At 43.8% G+C, this 15,442-nt stretch overlaps 1 protein-coding gene across 1 annotated transcript in view; it reads left to right on the top strand.

Annotated features, from left to right (window-relative positions):
* LOC138645858 (putative methyltransferase DDB_G0268948) overlaps positions 1-15,442 on the top strand; it is a 115,140-nt gene that overhangs the window by 82,128 nt on the left and 17,570 nt on the right. Inside the window, exon 5 of the mRNA XM_069735363.1 lies at positions 784-890. Coding sequence (XP_069591464.1) covers positions 784-890 — 107 coding nt within the window. The remainder of the gene's footprint in view (positions 1-783; positions 891-15,442) is intronic.

The following is a 15,442-nucleotide window of genomic DNA, read 5'->3' as shown; positions in this document are numbered from 1 at the left end:
AACCACTGATTTAGTGACAGCCAGTTGCTAGTGGTCATAATCATTGAAACCTAAGGTTCTGCAATGCCTGCACATGAGGAAAGAGACATAGCGAATCTCTAATTGGAGATATTTGCTATAATAATAATAATAATAATAATAATAATATTACACCTACTCAATATGGGGATAGGATCTTGGAGTTGGGAACACCACTTTAAAGGTTTATTGCCATCTTCCTAGCTAGGTCCTTGTAAAAAGTCATATTTACAATTTGCTACTTATTAAAATTTGCAGTCCTTGGAATATTAATACTTTTTAGCTTTCAGCTCATTGCCTAAGAAACCAACCACCACTGCTGTCTAGATTGAATGCACTGTGCTGAAGCTGGCTGAGATTAGGATGAAAAGTCGCACCCCAGCGATCCTGGCCAGCTTCAAAACAGTGCTACAATCAACAGAACAACAGAAAAGCAATTTTAAGCAATGTGCATCTGTTGTCTAGGGGCAGTAACCAGCTTCTAAGGCACTGAGCTCTAAAGAAAGATTAAATCTCTCAAGAATGGCTAAAAAATTTTAGTAAGTGGTAAACTGTAAAACTATTTTTATTTCCAGCACTGTCCGACCATATCCATTTATGAAGATGGGAATATACAAAATTGGTTCCAAAAAAGGTTGTCTTGTAACCTTAAAGACCTGTTATATTGGGGGCTAAATATTGCGTCAACGCTTTAGCCCACTAAAAGATTGTAATAAGCCCAACCATGCTAAACACTTCAGTCATTTTTTTTATTTTATTTTGTAGGTGTGGGATACATTGATAGAGCATGTTGATAAAGATAAATATGGAGATGAAATGTTTTCTCGGTACCAAAATTTATTTAATGCCATTCCATTAAAAGACAAGGAGCGGTAAGTTTTTATTTAATGTTTATCCCTTCATTCATGCACACAGTTTTTATAAGACTGCTTTTTTGCAAATACAGGTAAATTATTTATTTTTTATCTTTAACCCCCTCAACCTCCCCTTCCCCCTTCCCCTCTGTTTTCACCTAGCTGACCACCAGGTCATCTTTCAATTCTGACCACTGTTATTTTATGAGGTTCTAACTCTGGAATTTAGAAAAACATTTTTTTCAGGGACCACATCGCATTTAAAGTGCCTTTTTTAAGTAGGCTAATAGGAGAAATTGCACAACAAACTTTGTGGTTCATTTTTTTTTCTGAGAGCAACACTCTCCTTCATGTAGCCCTATAATGCTATGTGGACACGTTGCGGATTAGGCTTAGGACCTTCTGGTGCGGATTCTGCCTCTCCTGGCAGAAAACGCACCTGCGGATTTGTCGCGTTTTTTGTGTGGTTCCGCAGCGTTTTTTTTTGTGCGTTTTTGCTGTGGATTTGATGCGTTTTTTTACCCCTGCGGTTTTCTATAATGGAATGGGTACAAAAACGCTGCAGATTCACAAAAACGAAGTGACATGCTACTTCTTTTAAACCGCAGCATTTCCATAGCGGATTTTCAGCAAAGTGTGCACAGCATTTTATTTTTCATTGATTTACATTGTACTGTAAATCAATTGCGGATCTGCAGCGTTTCTGCACTGCAAAAAACGCTGCGGATCCGCAGAGGTGGTGGAACAGCAGAACCCCCCCATACTGACCCCGTTTTACAAACCAAAACCATGCCTCTCAATGAATTTACCTAAGGGTAGAAAAAAATTACCGTTTTAGCCCCAGAACATTTCCCTCAGGGAAATGGGTATAAATGGCACCAAAATTTGTCACAATTTCTGCTAAACTCAGCAAAAAATTTGCAGCTAGACTCTCAATGGTATAAGAACCAAATATTTCCTTAGCAAAACAGCGGGTTCCTATGTTTATGATAAAACTTAACTTTTATTGAATACTCATAAAAGAGAGAGTGCCAAACATAATTGTGCCAAAAAGTGCTAGGTGCAAACAAACAAACACAAAGTACGCTAAAAAGATATCACCGCCAGGGAATTATAACCGCTATAATATTGTTCTTCGGTTATTCCAATACCACACTTCTTGATAACTCACTACACAATTAGCAGGGTCCACAGCCCTTAATTTTCATAGGGATAATATATCTATTGTGTATTCATGTAAGCACAAACAGGTCAAACAACCTTAATATCATAACAGGTATGACCAAATCAAGTGGGCGTAAATCCTCAACTAACACTTCTAAACAATGGTCATGATCCTTTTGTTGACCTTAGTGGCGGCGGTAATATTAATCAATAGCAGCATGCTCATACAGAGAAAAAATTTACATATGGCAACCGTGCAGACTGAAGTAAAATTTTGGTACTCCTTTTGTCCTCAGATCCTAAAGGGTACATATCTTAATACCTGCTGTCATGTGCACATTTAGAAATAAACATTCCATCATATTATACTCATCTGCCTTCTACCGATCATCTGCCTGAACCGGTGTGGCCTGAGTCAGAAGATGGACCTTCTTAGCGGTTTATCCTTAGAAACTATATCCGCATTCTTTCTTACAGGTCCATCTCAATGAATAGTGCCTCCCAACGCGTTTCATGCTATTCCGAATCATCAGGGGATAGTGTCACCTTCATGAGTCACAAGTGAGCATTGTGCTAGCGCGGCATGCATCCAGCCGGCCTTTTATGTCTTACTCACCGGCGTCTCTAGCCATGTGCTTCCGGACGCCGAGTGGCAAACTTCCGGTCTATTCCAGTGTGTGCACCTTGGGTTATGGTTCACACATTACCCCTAGACGTCGGCAGATCATGCCGTAACGTCATGTCCGGTGGGCGTACACTCACGACTCTGTGCCGCCCCCTCAGGAGCAAAGTGCACTAAGCGTCTCACGCTCAAACAGATACAGACTTCTGGTAGGACGTTATATCCTGGGCTACTGTATCTTAATATAATTAAACGGAGCTATATATGACTCCCGAGTCCCAAAAATTTATATGTGCAGGTGAAATCACCACATCATAACTTTATACCGCCACAGATCGAGGAACATTAGAGCTTACGGATTAGGTCAACATCCAATACAAAAAAACCACTTCAATCAAAGGGACAAAAAATAAATTTCTTGAGTTACAATTCAGTGACACAGGGGACCTTCTGGAAAATGATAGGAAAGGGTGCAGCTGTAAAAACCCTAAGCCTCCCTCTCTGTTATAATTCCCTGGCGGTGATATCTTTTTAGCGTACTTTGTGTTTGTTTGCACCTAGCACTTTTTGGCACAATTGCGTTTGGCACTTTCTCTTTTATGAGTATTCAATAAAAGTTAAATTTTATCATAAACATAGGAACCCGCTGTTTTGCTAAACTTAGCAAAACCCCATAGGTGGCTGTACAGTACTGGTTAGCCACACAATGAGACTCGGGAGTGGAATGAAAAAGTGCTATTTAACTCTTGGAAAACAAATTATTGTAGAATAGCTGGCAGATTCCATATAGAGCTTCTAAGTGCCAGAACAGCAAAATTCCCCACAAGTGTACTCCTTTTTGGAAATTACACCACTCTGGGAATTTATCTAAAGTGTTATGGCGATTTTAATGTTGCTGAGTGAAAATTGCAAATCTGTGATTGTAGTGCCTGTAAATTGTAGTGCCCATACATTGTGCCCAGCTTGTTCTTCTGGAGACATGGACTCTGTAAATTAAGCAGGCTCCCCCCGCTACCGAAATGCCAAACATATGGACTAGTCATGAGCGAGCGTGCTCGTTACTGCTCATCACTCGCTCGAACATCCTGATTCTCGAGATGCTCATTAATCGGCTACTATTTTTTTAATGCTCGAGTGGAAGCTTGATTTCCCAGCCTATGCTATGCCTGGCACACTGTAACCTGTACATAGGCAGAGCAGGGAGAGGTTCTGCTGAGAGAGGCACAGAATTGTAGCTACCTATATGCAAGGATTCAACCACATTTATATTTCTTTCAACTAAAACAGCCCTTCTGAGGGTTAATTATAATCAATATTAATACTGCTGTTAGCAGCACTGAGGGAGAGATTGTGCTGAAAGGATAGTGTAGGACAGGATTGTGTGATTTGCACGTCCTTTATGCTGCAGCCTGCATACCAAAACCTCTTTCCAGGGTTAATAATCTTTTTGCTCTTAATCCTGCAAATTGATCTTAGCAGTGAAATATTATATACCATTTTTACTGCTGCAGTTGCGCATCAAACGCATACATCCAGACTTGGTTGGATCTCAATAGCATCGCTAGATTTCTCCTACAGTGTAACCAGTCCATCTGAGCTGAGAAAATTTTCCAGCTATAGTAATGGTGCAAAGTTTTTTTTTTTTTCAGCAATGAAATATTATACGACATTATACTGCGTCAGTTGTGCATCAAAAGCATACAGCCAGACTTAAATGGATCTCAGTAGCATTGGTATATTGATACTGCAGTGTAACAAGTCCATGTGAGGTGGGCAAATTTCTGTGTTCTAGTGTTCCTGCCATTTTTTTTCAGCAGACAAATATCATATGCCATTTATACCGCGCCAGTTCTGCATCAAAACAAAAAACCACACACTTGTTTGGTTAGCAATAGCATAGCTATATTGATACTACAGTATAAATGTCCCTCTGAGGTGGGCCAATTTTTCTGCACTAGCAATACTGAAAAAAAAAATTCCGCAATTAAATATTATACCATAAGAAGCTTGGTACTCTGCTTGGTGTATTCAACAAAAGCATTTATTGACAGTGGCAAAATCCAGAAAAAAAATTAGATGTTTCTGTTATTAAAGACCTTAAACAGTCGTCTGGATACAGAAAAAAAAAAATAAACTTACAATAAAACACAAATCAAGAATTAACACCATTTTTAAACATTTATCTCATAAGGTGCAGGAAAAAATAAAACTTAAGTATATACAGTGCGGAAGTACATAATACAAACAAGGAGCTTCCAAATAAGTATCAATATGGTGGTAGCTGCTTAGTCAATCACTCAAGAGGACCAATATACAAGAAATCAAATGAAAAAGAAAAAACAGTGAGAGTGAGCCAGGATCAAAACAAGGATCTCAATAATACTGTACCAAAGCTATATTAGTGCCTGAAACACAGAGTGGGTGAAGCTAGACTATATTGATAAAGGCCTGCTTGCTATAATATTTCCCCCACAGGCTAAGCATACATCATTAGAGACAGTGTACTAACAAACAAGTACAGACCATGTGACTAGAAGACATACCATCTAGATCAGTGAAGGCGAACCTTTTAGAGACCGAGTGCCGAAATGGCAACCCAAAACCCACTTATTTTTCAGTAAGTGCCAATACGGCTTTTTTAACATCATATCACAGAAGACTTGCAAAATAGTCTCACACACACTCTGTAAAACACACACACACACACACACACACACACACACACACACACACACACACACACACATATATATACACACACACACACACACACACACACACACACACACACACACACACATATATACACACACACACACACACACACATATATACACACACACACACACACGCTCTGTAAAACATACAGGTCCTTCTCAAAAAATTAGCATATAGTGTTAAATTTCATTATTTACCATAATGTAATGATTACAATTAAACTTTCATATATTATAGATTCATTATCCACCAACTGAAATTTGTCAGGTCTTTTATTGTTTTAATACTGATGATTTTGGCATACAACTCCTGATAACCCAAAAAACCTGTCTCAATAAATTAGCATATCAAGAAAAGGTTCTCTAAACGACCTATTACCCTAATCTTCTGAATCAACTAATTAACTCTAAACACATGCAAAAGATACCTGAGGCTTTTATAAACTCCCTGCCTGGTTCATTGCTCAAAACCCCCATCATGGGTAAGACTAGCGACCTGACAGATGTCAAGAAGGCCATCATTGACACCCTCAAGCAAGAGGGTAAGACCCAGAAAGAAATTTCTCAACAAATAGGCTGTTCCCAGAGTGCTGTATCAAGGCACCTCAATGGTAAGTCTGTTGGAAGGAAACAATGTGGCAGAAAACGCTGTACAACGAGAAGAGGAGACCGGACCCTGAGGAAGATTGTGGAGAAGGACCGATTCCAGACCTTGGGGAACCTGAGGAAGCAGTGGACTGAGTCTGGTGTGGAAACATCCAGAGCCACCGTGCACAGGCGTGTGCAGGAAATGGGCTACAGGTGCCGCATTCCCCAGGTAAAGCCACTTTAGAGCTACAGAGAAGCAGCACTGGACTGTTGCTAAGTGGTCCCAAGTACTTTTTTCTGATGAAAGCAAATTTTGCATGTCATTCGGAAATCAAGGTGCCAGAGTCTGGAGGAAGACTGGGGAGAAGGAAATGCCAAAATGCCTGAAGTCCAGTGTCAAGTACCCACAGTCAGTGATGGTGTGGGGTGCCATGTCAGCTGCTGGTGTTGGTCCACTGTGTTTCATCAAGGGCAGGGTCAATGCAGCTAGCTATCAGGAGATTTTGGAGCACTTCATGCTTCCATCGGCTGAAATGCTTTATGGAGATGAAGATTTCATTTTTCAGCACGACCTGGCACCTGCTCACAGTGCCAAAACCACTGGTAAATGGTTTACTGACCATGGTATTACTGTGCTCAATTGGCCTGCCAACTCTCCTGACCTGAACCCCATAGAGAATCTGTGGGATATTGTGAAGAGAAAGTTGAGAGACGCAAGACCCAACACTCTGGATGAGCTTAAGGCCGCTATTGAAGCATCCTGGGCCTCCATAACATCTCAGCAGTGTCACAGGCTGATTGCCTCCATGCCACGCCGCATTGAAGCAGTCATTTCTGCCAAAGGATTCCCGACCAAGTATTGAGTGCATAACTGAACATTATTATTTGTTGGTTTTTTTCTTTGTTATTAAAAAACACTTTTATTTGATTGGATGGGTGAAATATGCTAATTTATTGAGACAGGTTTTTTGGGTTATCAGGAGTTGTATGCCAAAATAATCAGTATTAAAACAATAAAAGACCTGACAAATTTCAGTTGGTGGATAATGAATCTATAATATATGAAAGTTTAATTGTAATCATTACATTATGGTAAATAATGAAATTTAACACTATATGCTAATTTTTTTGAGAAGGACCTGTATACACACACACACACACACACTCTGTAAAACATACACACACACACACTCTGTAAAACATACACACACACACACTCTGTAAAACATACACACACACACACACACACACTCTGTAAAACACACACACACACACACACACACACACTCTGTAAAACATACACACACACACTGCCCCTCTGCAAAATACAGGCATCACCTCATAGATCACTGGGGGGGGGGCACAGATCACAGGATAGCACAAAATATCACAGGGGATATATAGCAAGGGATCACAGGGGGCACATAGCTGGGGGGCACAAAGATCACTGGGGGGCATATAGCTAGAGGGCACAGAAATCACAGGGAGGTAGAGAGATCCCAGGGGGAACAGAGATCGCTGGAGGCCAAGAAATCACCAGCAGACAGGCACAGAGCTGCTGGCACAGATCACTGTGGGCTCTTTGGCATCTGCTACTCTTCCGAGAGAGCAGGACGGGAGCGCATTGGACGCTAACCCCGCCCACTCCAATGACCTCATCAGTCATGTGCAGGCAGCGTTCTGTAATGAACGCTGCATACCATGCACTTGGGGGTTAAAGAGCCGGCAGGATATGGTTGCCGCCCAAGCATTGCGGACTCCATGGACCTACCAACAGGACCTGGTTTAAATGTATTAGCGTCTAAAAGATGCAAATACATTTGAACATCAGAAGGGAGTGGAGTGTGTGCGGTGGCAGACATCGCCTGCATGCCCAGAGAGGGCTCTGCGTGCCCCCTTTGGCATGCGTGCCATAGGTTCGCCATCACTGGTCTAGATAGGAGAAAGCTGAGGCTCTCTTTGTTTTTTCTTTTTTTACTTGATTTCTGGTATATTGGTCCACTTTTGAGCGATTGTAACACCATATTGCTGCTTATTTGGAAGTTTCTTCTTTGTATTATGAATTTCAGTACTGTATATACTTATGTTTAATTTTTTCCTGCACCTTATGACATAATGTTTTAAATGGTGTTAATTCTTGATTTGTTTCATTGTACATTTATTTTTTCTGTATCCAGACGACTGATGAAGGTCTTAGTGACCGAAATGTCTCTTTTTTTTTTTTCTGGATTTTGCCACTGTCAATAAATGCTTTTGCTGAATACACCAAGCAGACTGCCAAGTTCCTTACAATATTAATGACAGACTTGTTATCCTACTTGTGCACCACCTCTATTCCAGAAGTGTCTTTGTCTCTTTTTATGATTATGAAAAATTATAAGGCATTTATACTGCACCAGTTGAGCATCAAAAAAGCCACACTTGTTTGGTTAGCAATAGCATCGCTATATTGATATTGCAAGGTAAGAAGTCCATCCGAGTTGTGCAAATTTTCCTGCAATAGTAGTAATGAAAAGTAATTTTCGCAGTTAAATATTATACGGCATTTATATTGCACAAGTTGTGCATCAAAACAAAAAAGCCAGACTTGGTTGGCTAGAAATAGCATCGCTATAATGATACTGCATTGTAAGAAGTCCATCTGAGTGGGTCAATTTTCCTGCAATAGTAATACTGCAATTTTTTTTTTTCTGCAGTGAAAATATCATATGGAATTTATACTGCACCAGTAAACAAAAAAGCCAGACCTAGTTGGTTAGAAATAGCATTGCTATATTGATATTGCAGTGTAAGAAGTCCATCTGAGTTGGGGCAATTTTCCTGCCATGGTAATACTGCAATTTTTTTCTGCAGTGAAAAATTATATAGCATTTAAACTGCACAAGTTGTACATAAGAATAAAACAGCCAGACTTGGTAGGTTTGAAATAGCAATGCTATATTGATTCTGCAGTGTAAGAAGTCCATCTGAAGTGGGCCAATTTTTCTGCAATAACAATAGTGCAAAGTTTTTTTCATGAGGGATATATCATGCAAAATTTGAAATGGTCTAGCGCATACCCTGCAACAACCTGCTACTCATCTATGACCTCATGGCACATGACATCTGATATGTTTTCTGACGGGTCTCCTGATGAACCGAACCACGGGGAAACACGTTGAGGCGCAGAATGTTCTGATAAGTAACGGGCATTATTGCATATGCTATTGACATAACCTATGGGAATGCTTAAATGTATCTGTATTAGCATTCCATGGTAATATCTGTTGCTGTTGGTCCCATTTTAAGGGGGTGTATTGTACTGCTTATTGATACTTATGTTTAAACCATACAGGCAGCTTACAAGACACAAATATGTGTGGTATGGGTAATAGCTAAGAGTTCATGCCGAAATATTAAATTTGTGTGGCATATCTGATAGCATATCTATTGCAAATTAGTAGGATTGACTGGCTAGTTATCAAAAGGGCTGGATCCCTGTAAAATTATAGTATTTGTCCTACATTTTGCTCTTTTTGCTTTGTGTGGCATATCTGGCAGCATACCCATTGCAAATTAGCAGTACTTATTGTCTGGTTATCAAAAAGGGCTGGATCTTTGTTTAATTACAGCATTTGTCCTGCACCTGCCTTTTTTTTGCTAATTTCATTATATTGTGTTTTTCTGATTTTTTTTTTTTTTTTTTGAGCATTTTTTTGAGCATTTTTTTTTTTTTGCTTTCTTCATCTCTGTTCTTATAATATTGTTTTCCCACCTGCATTGCAGGGTGAGATAGGGCAGTGAGGGTTAGTCCACGTTGAGTGGGGGCGCCAAAAAATCGTTATTAGGGTGCCAACCTCCACAGCCAGGCAGGGGACAGGAAAGGTTGTTGCAGGGTATGTGCTAGACCTTGGTCAATTTTTAGGCAGACTTTTGTTGCTGCCATATAGCACTGGGTTGGTGTATGTTTTTAGACATATTGTTATAATAAAGTTTCTTTTAAGGGGATTCATGTTCACTAAGCTTGATTCTAGTTCCCAGTATATGTAAGTTTTTCTAGTATAAAATTTGAAATGGGCAAGGCGTGGGGTAAGGTGCGGGGTAGTGGACATTATACTGATGGTGACAGCAGAGGCCGAGGGGTTGGGCAAGGTGAAACTGTGCCTACTGTGGGAGCACATCACACACACTGTAATGCTGGGACCTCTCCATCCCCTTCCATGGCAAAGGTGCTGATGTTCTCACTGCCACAGCCCAGCATCTCCCTCTCCCCCCTCTGCTGTTCCTGCCCTATTCTCAGTGTCTCTACTCTCCTCCCTCCCTCAGCAAAGACACCAGGTTACTCACCTCCGTGATCCCGCGCCCTGTCCCCTTCCTCCTGCATCTGCCAGGGGTCTGCGCAAATTCCTGGGCATGATGCTTAGGGTGAACAGTCCCGGTCTCTTAAAGGGACAGCGCACGCTATCCTAAGGTGTCCCGAGCCAATGGATGGGGAACACTCATTATTTAAGGCACCAGGTGGGAAGTGCATGTGCAGTGTTGTGTGGTCTATTAGTCATGGCCGCCTACCTGTCTGTCAACCAATCCAGCTTGCACTTGCTGGTGCCCATCTTCTCGCCAGCTGGTCTCATCTGCACTTGTGGTACCCATGTTTTTACTCCACCTGCATGCATCTATTGCACATTCTTTTGGGTTGCCCCAGCTATCTGTTCCTAGGGAGTTAGCTGCCATCTACCCAAGGTCTGTCCTGGAGTAGCACCTGGACCACCTCCCTTGTTTCTCCTTGGATCTCGGTATTGTATGCTGCTGTGTATCCGATGTCAGATTGGGTGAGGCTCCTAGTCATGCTGCTCCAGGCCTTCCTTGGGCTCTGGCACACTTGTTCCACCACCCAGTCCATTACACACATTATGTCAACCTAGCTTCCTGTCCCACTTTGTAGGGAGACACACAACACCACCCTTTAAGCCAGACCAGTGTGAAAAGATTGTTGAATGGGTATCAGTCAGATAATCCTTCCAGTTACTTTGCCAGCTGCACCCTGTCTTCCACACTGTCAAGTGATCCCACACTTGGACACTCTGAAGAGCTGTTCACATTTCCATTTATAGATTCTGGCCTCTCACCCTGCCTGTTTCAAGTGGGACATGAGGTGATTGCAGGTAGCAATGCCAAAATATTTAAGCAGCTACACTCACAAGAAGGTGGGAAAATGTAATTACTGTTGCAAGAGGTGGATGATGATGAGACACATTTGCCAACAAATTTTTGCATCAGCAAGTCAAGAGGAGGACCAGGGTGCGGAAGTGGAAGATGAAGTGGTGGATGATGAAGCCACTGACCCAACCTGGGAAGGCGAAATGTAGAGGGAGGACAGCAGTGCACAGGGGAGGGATCTGCAGCACCACAACAGTCAGGAAGAGGCAGTTGGGTGGTCAGATACACAATGCGGCGAGTGTTTTAACCAGAGCATAAACACGGGTGTAGTTTCTGGGCCAAGGTTTAGGTGTTCCCAATTGTTCTGCTTTTTTTAAAGACAGTCCAGTTAACCCAAAAAGGTCATTTGCAACATCTGCCATGCCAGCATCAGCAGGAACAGCACAACTACCAGCCTCACCACCAGCATACTCAGCGTGCTCAGGCACATGACAGCAAAGCACCTGACTAGTTGGGCCCAGCCCAGATTACAGAAATGGTGTATGTGGATGACACCACTGCCTAATCCCCTGTTCTACATCCACACCAATCCCCTGTCCATGACACAGGCAATGATACGTCCCACAGTGCATCTGGCATTGCACACTTACAACCACCGTCAGCAAACCATGTCCGCGTCCTTGTCCCAGCACAGCATTGTTGTTCCTACCCCAGTCCTTGGAACACAAGCGTACATACACAGCCACCCACCCACAGGCCACAGTACTAAACAGCAACATTTCCAGACAGCTTGCACTGGAAATGTTGCCATTTTGGCTTGTGGAGACGGAAGGTTTCTTCAACTTCATGGCGGCGGCTGTCCCTCAGTACTTGGCCCCCAGCCACCATTATTTCTCCCGGTGTGCTGTCCCTGCCTTACACAAGCACATGTCCCATAGCATCAGCCATGTCCTTACCAATGCTGTTACTGGGAAGGTCCACTTAACCATGGACACATGGGCAAGTGCTTCTGGCCATTGCCACTACATTTCGCTTTATGCACACTGGGTGAATATTGTGGAAGCTGAGACCCAGTGGGACCCTGGGACAGAACACGTGTTGGCAACACCGATGAAGCAAGACCTGCAGTCAATCAGGGTTGCCCCCACCTTTTATAGCAGTTACTGCACCTCCTCCACCATCTGACACATCATTATCAGTCGCAAACTGGAAGCATTGCAGCACTGCCTCAAGGTAGCTTCACATTTAGCGACGCTGCAGCGATCAAGACAACGATCCCGATCGCTGCAGTGTCGCAGTTTGGTCGCTGGAGAGCTGTCACACAGACAGCTCTCCAGCGACCAACGATGCTGGTAACCAGGGTAAACATCAGGTTACTAAGCGCAGGGCCGCGCTTAGTAACCCGATGTTTACCCTGGTTACCAGCGTAAAAGTAAAAAAAAAAAAAAAAACACTACATACTTACCTTCCACTGTCTGTCCTCCGGCGTTCTGCTTCCCTGCACTGTGTAAGCACAGCGGCCGGAAAGCAGAGCGGTGACGTCACCGCTGTGCTCTGCTTTCCGGCTGGCCGGCGCTGACAGTGCAGAGAAGCACAGCGGGGGACAAACACCGGAATGTAAGTATGTAGTATTTTGTTTTTTTACATTTACACTGGTAACCAGGGTAAACATCGGGTTACTAAGCGCGGCCCTGCGCTTAGTAACCCGATGTTTACCCTGGTTACCAGTGAAGACATCGCAGAATCGGCGTCACACACGCCGATTCAGCGATGTCTGCAGGAGGTCCAGCGACGAAATAAAGTTCTGGCCTTCTAGCTCCGACCAACGATGTCACAGCAGGATCCTGATCGCTGCAGCGTGTCAAACACAACGATATCGCTAGCCAGGACGCTGCAACGTCACAGATCGCTAGCGATATCGTTCAGTGTGAAGGTACCTTCAGCCAAGCAGCAACAGGCTCTGCTGAAGCTAATCTGCTTAGGTGGTCATGTGTGACAAGGGTCGTAACCTGGTGGTGGCTCTGAAGCTTGGCAACCTCATAAAGGTACCATGCTTGGCGCACATGCTCAACTTTGTGGTTCAGCAGTTTCTCAAAATCTACCCAGATCTGACTGAGCTACTTGTGAATTTAAGCCTCGTGTGAGGCCATTTCAGCAAGGCAGCTTCAGATGCCTTCCCTGGCAGTGCTGCAGCAGAGTTTGCAACTTCCAGCTCATCGACTGGTGTGTGATGTCGCCATACATTTGAACTCCATGTTACATATGTTGGCAAGGCTTTGTGAGCAGCAAAGGGCAGTAGTTGAATACCAACTCCAAAAGCCAGTCGGTATTAGTCAGCCTCCGCACATAAGAGCTAATGAGTGGACATGGATGTCTGACATTTGTGTGGTTCTCCAAAACTTTGAGGACTCAACCAAGATGGTAATCGGTGTCACCATCCTGCTTCTCTGTCTACTGAAATGCTTGCTACTCACAATTAAAGAGGGAGCTTTGCAGGAGTAGCAAGTTGAGATGAAGCACAAAACTATATAAGGTGGTGGAACACAGTCCAGCCCCATCTCATCTTAATGCGGATTGGGTAATTAATAAGGAGGAGGAACAGGAGTTGGTTGCATGTGCTACAGACTGTACTACCCACACCACTTTTATCCTGTCTGTTCAGAGTTGTTAGCCTGAAGACAAAGAGGACAGGGAGGATGAAGAGGAGGACCAGCAAGAGAACATGGACAGTCATCCTCTTGGTGGGGACAGGGAAGTCTTGGCTGTTGGCAGTCTGGTACACAAGTTTGTTCTACTGCCTATCTCTTGACCCTCACATTGTATGCATTTTGGCCAACACCAATTACTGATTGATCACCCTTATAGGCCCATGCTACAAGGAGAACATTCCATCTCTCCTTCCCGCGGTGCAGATGTTTAACAAAATATTGCAGAACGAGAAGGCCCTAGTTGAAGAATTATGACAAAAATTCCCATCTGACAACGCTTGCAGCAGAGGTCACAGTTCCTTGGACAACCAAGCAGTAGACAAGGGAGACACACACCAGATGCAGCAATGGCAGGGGAACACTCTCAAAGGTCTGGGTCAGTTTTCTCAGACCCTCCCAGCGCCCAGGCCATGATGCACACGGTACTCTGATAAGGAATGAAAAGTTTTGGAAGATGCTTGAGTACTTGCCGACTGTACCAGCATCCTCTATGATTTCTCTGTGCCTTACAACTATTGGGTATCCAAGCTAGACATATGGCTTGAACTGTCTCTATGCCTTGTGTGGCACCCCAGGAGTCCGGTTGCCTCAATGGCATTGCCTTTCTCACGGGGGTGATGTCATGCCTGGAAGTAAGGAGGCATCCCTTTAACAGGTAACACAAACATACAAAACCTTCCTGACTCCGGACCAGAAGGGGGAGCTCTAAACCCATCTTCAGGGGAGCTTCCCTATGAGTTCTTGTCTGGAGGCAGGGTTAGGGAGTTCTGTGTGACACAGTGGAGGGAGAGGAAGCATGTGAGGAGAGAGAGAGAGAGGGAATGGAGCTGTGACTGAGCTCTTCCCAGGATTAAGCCGAAAAGGAACCGGACACCGGAGTCCATGGTTGCACGGGTACTAAAGGCCCAGCAATTAGAACTGGAGTGCAAGAGATTACAGGTCTCCTGGCCCATCTGACACCTGGAGGCACTACAGCAGGTTAAGAGCCTGGGGCTGCCAGTGAGAAGACAGAGCCCATGAAAGGCTCATGCTGTCAGCCATATGGGTTTGAAGTAACAGACACTGCGAGGAACTTGTGCAGAGCTTCATGCAGCAAGGGACAGAAAATACAGTGCAGAAAGGAGGCTTCCGGACCCACCTGGATAGGTGGTTCCCAAGTTAATTCCAGGCTGCCCGGACCCCATCAACACCTGTTACCTGTGCCCTCGACTGCACCTGCAATTCACCAGTAAAAGGTAAAGGAAACTGCAATACCTGTGTCCTCCAATTATTTCCTGCACCCTCGGTCCTGCACCCCACCATCTATTATACCTTTCCAACTGCACCAGTATCCCTGGGGACTAAGCTCTACCTGTGGGGAGCTATACCAACTCTGCTGCAACACCATCAGCTCCAGTGGTCCCCTTTTAAGCAGCGTCGGCCATCCCTGGCCGAGTACCACAGGTGGCATCACGAACATTTGTCCATAGATTTTATTTTACACTACATTTTACCCCCTTTAATTGGACGCCACGGGCCACCCTTTAAGTACCGCCAGACCAGGCCCAAGTACCCCACGGTCCTATGGGGAGCTCCACCTTCGAGGTCCTGGCCTGCCTTGCTGCTAGCTTTTTGTCAGACCATGTTTTTAGTGCT

Source organism: Ranitomeya imitator, chromosome 7, assembly GCF_032444005.1.
Source record: "Ranitomeya imitator isolate aRanImi1 chromosome 7, aRanImi1.pri, whole genome shotgun sequence".
Taxonomy (NCBI): Eukaryota; Metazoa; Chordata; class Amphibia; order Anura; family Dendrobatidae; genus Ranitomeya; species Ranitomeya imitator.
Note: the sequence above shows the minus strand (reverse complement) of the source record. Positions and strands in the feature narration are given on the sequence as shown.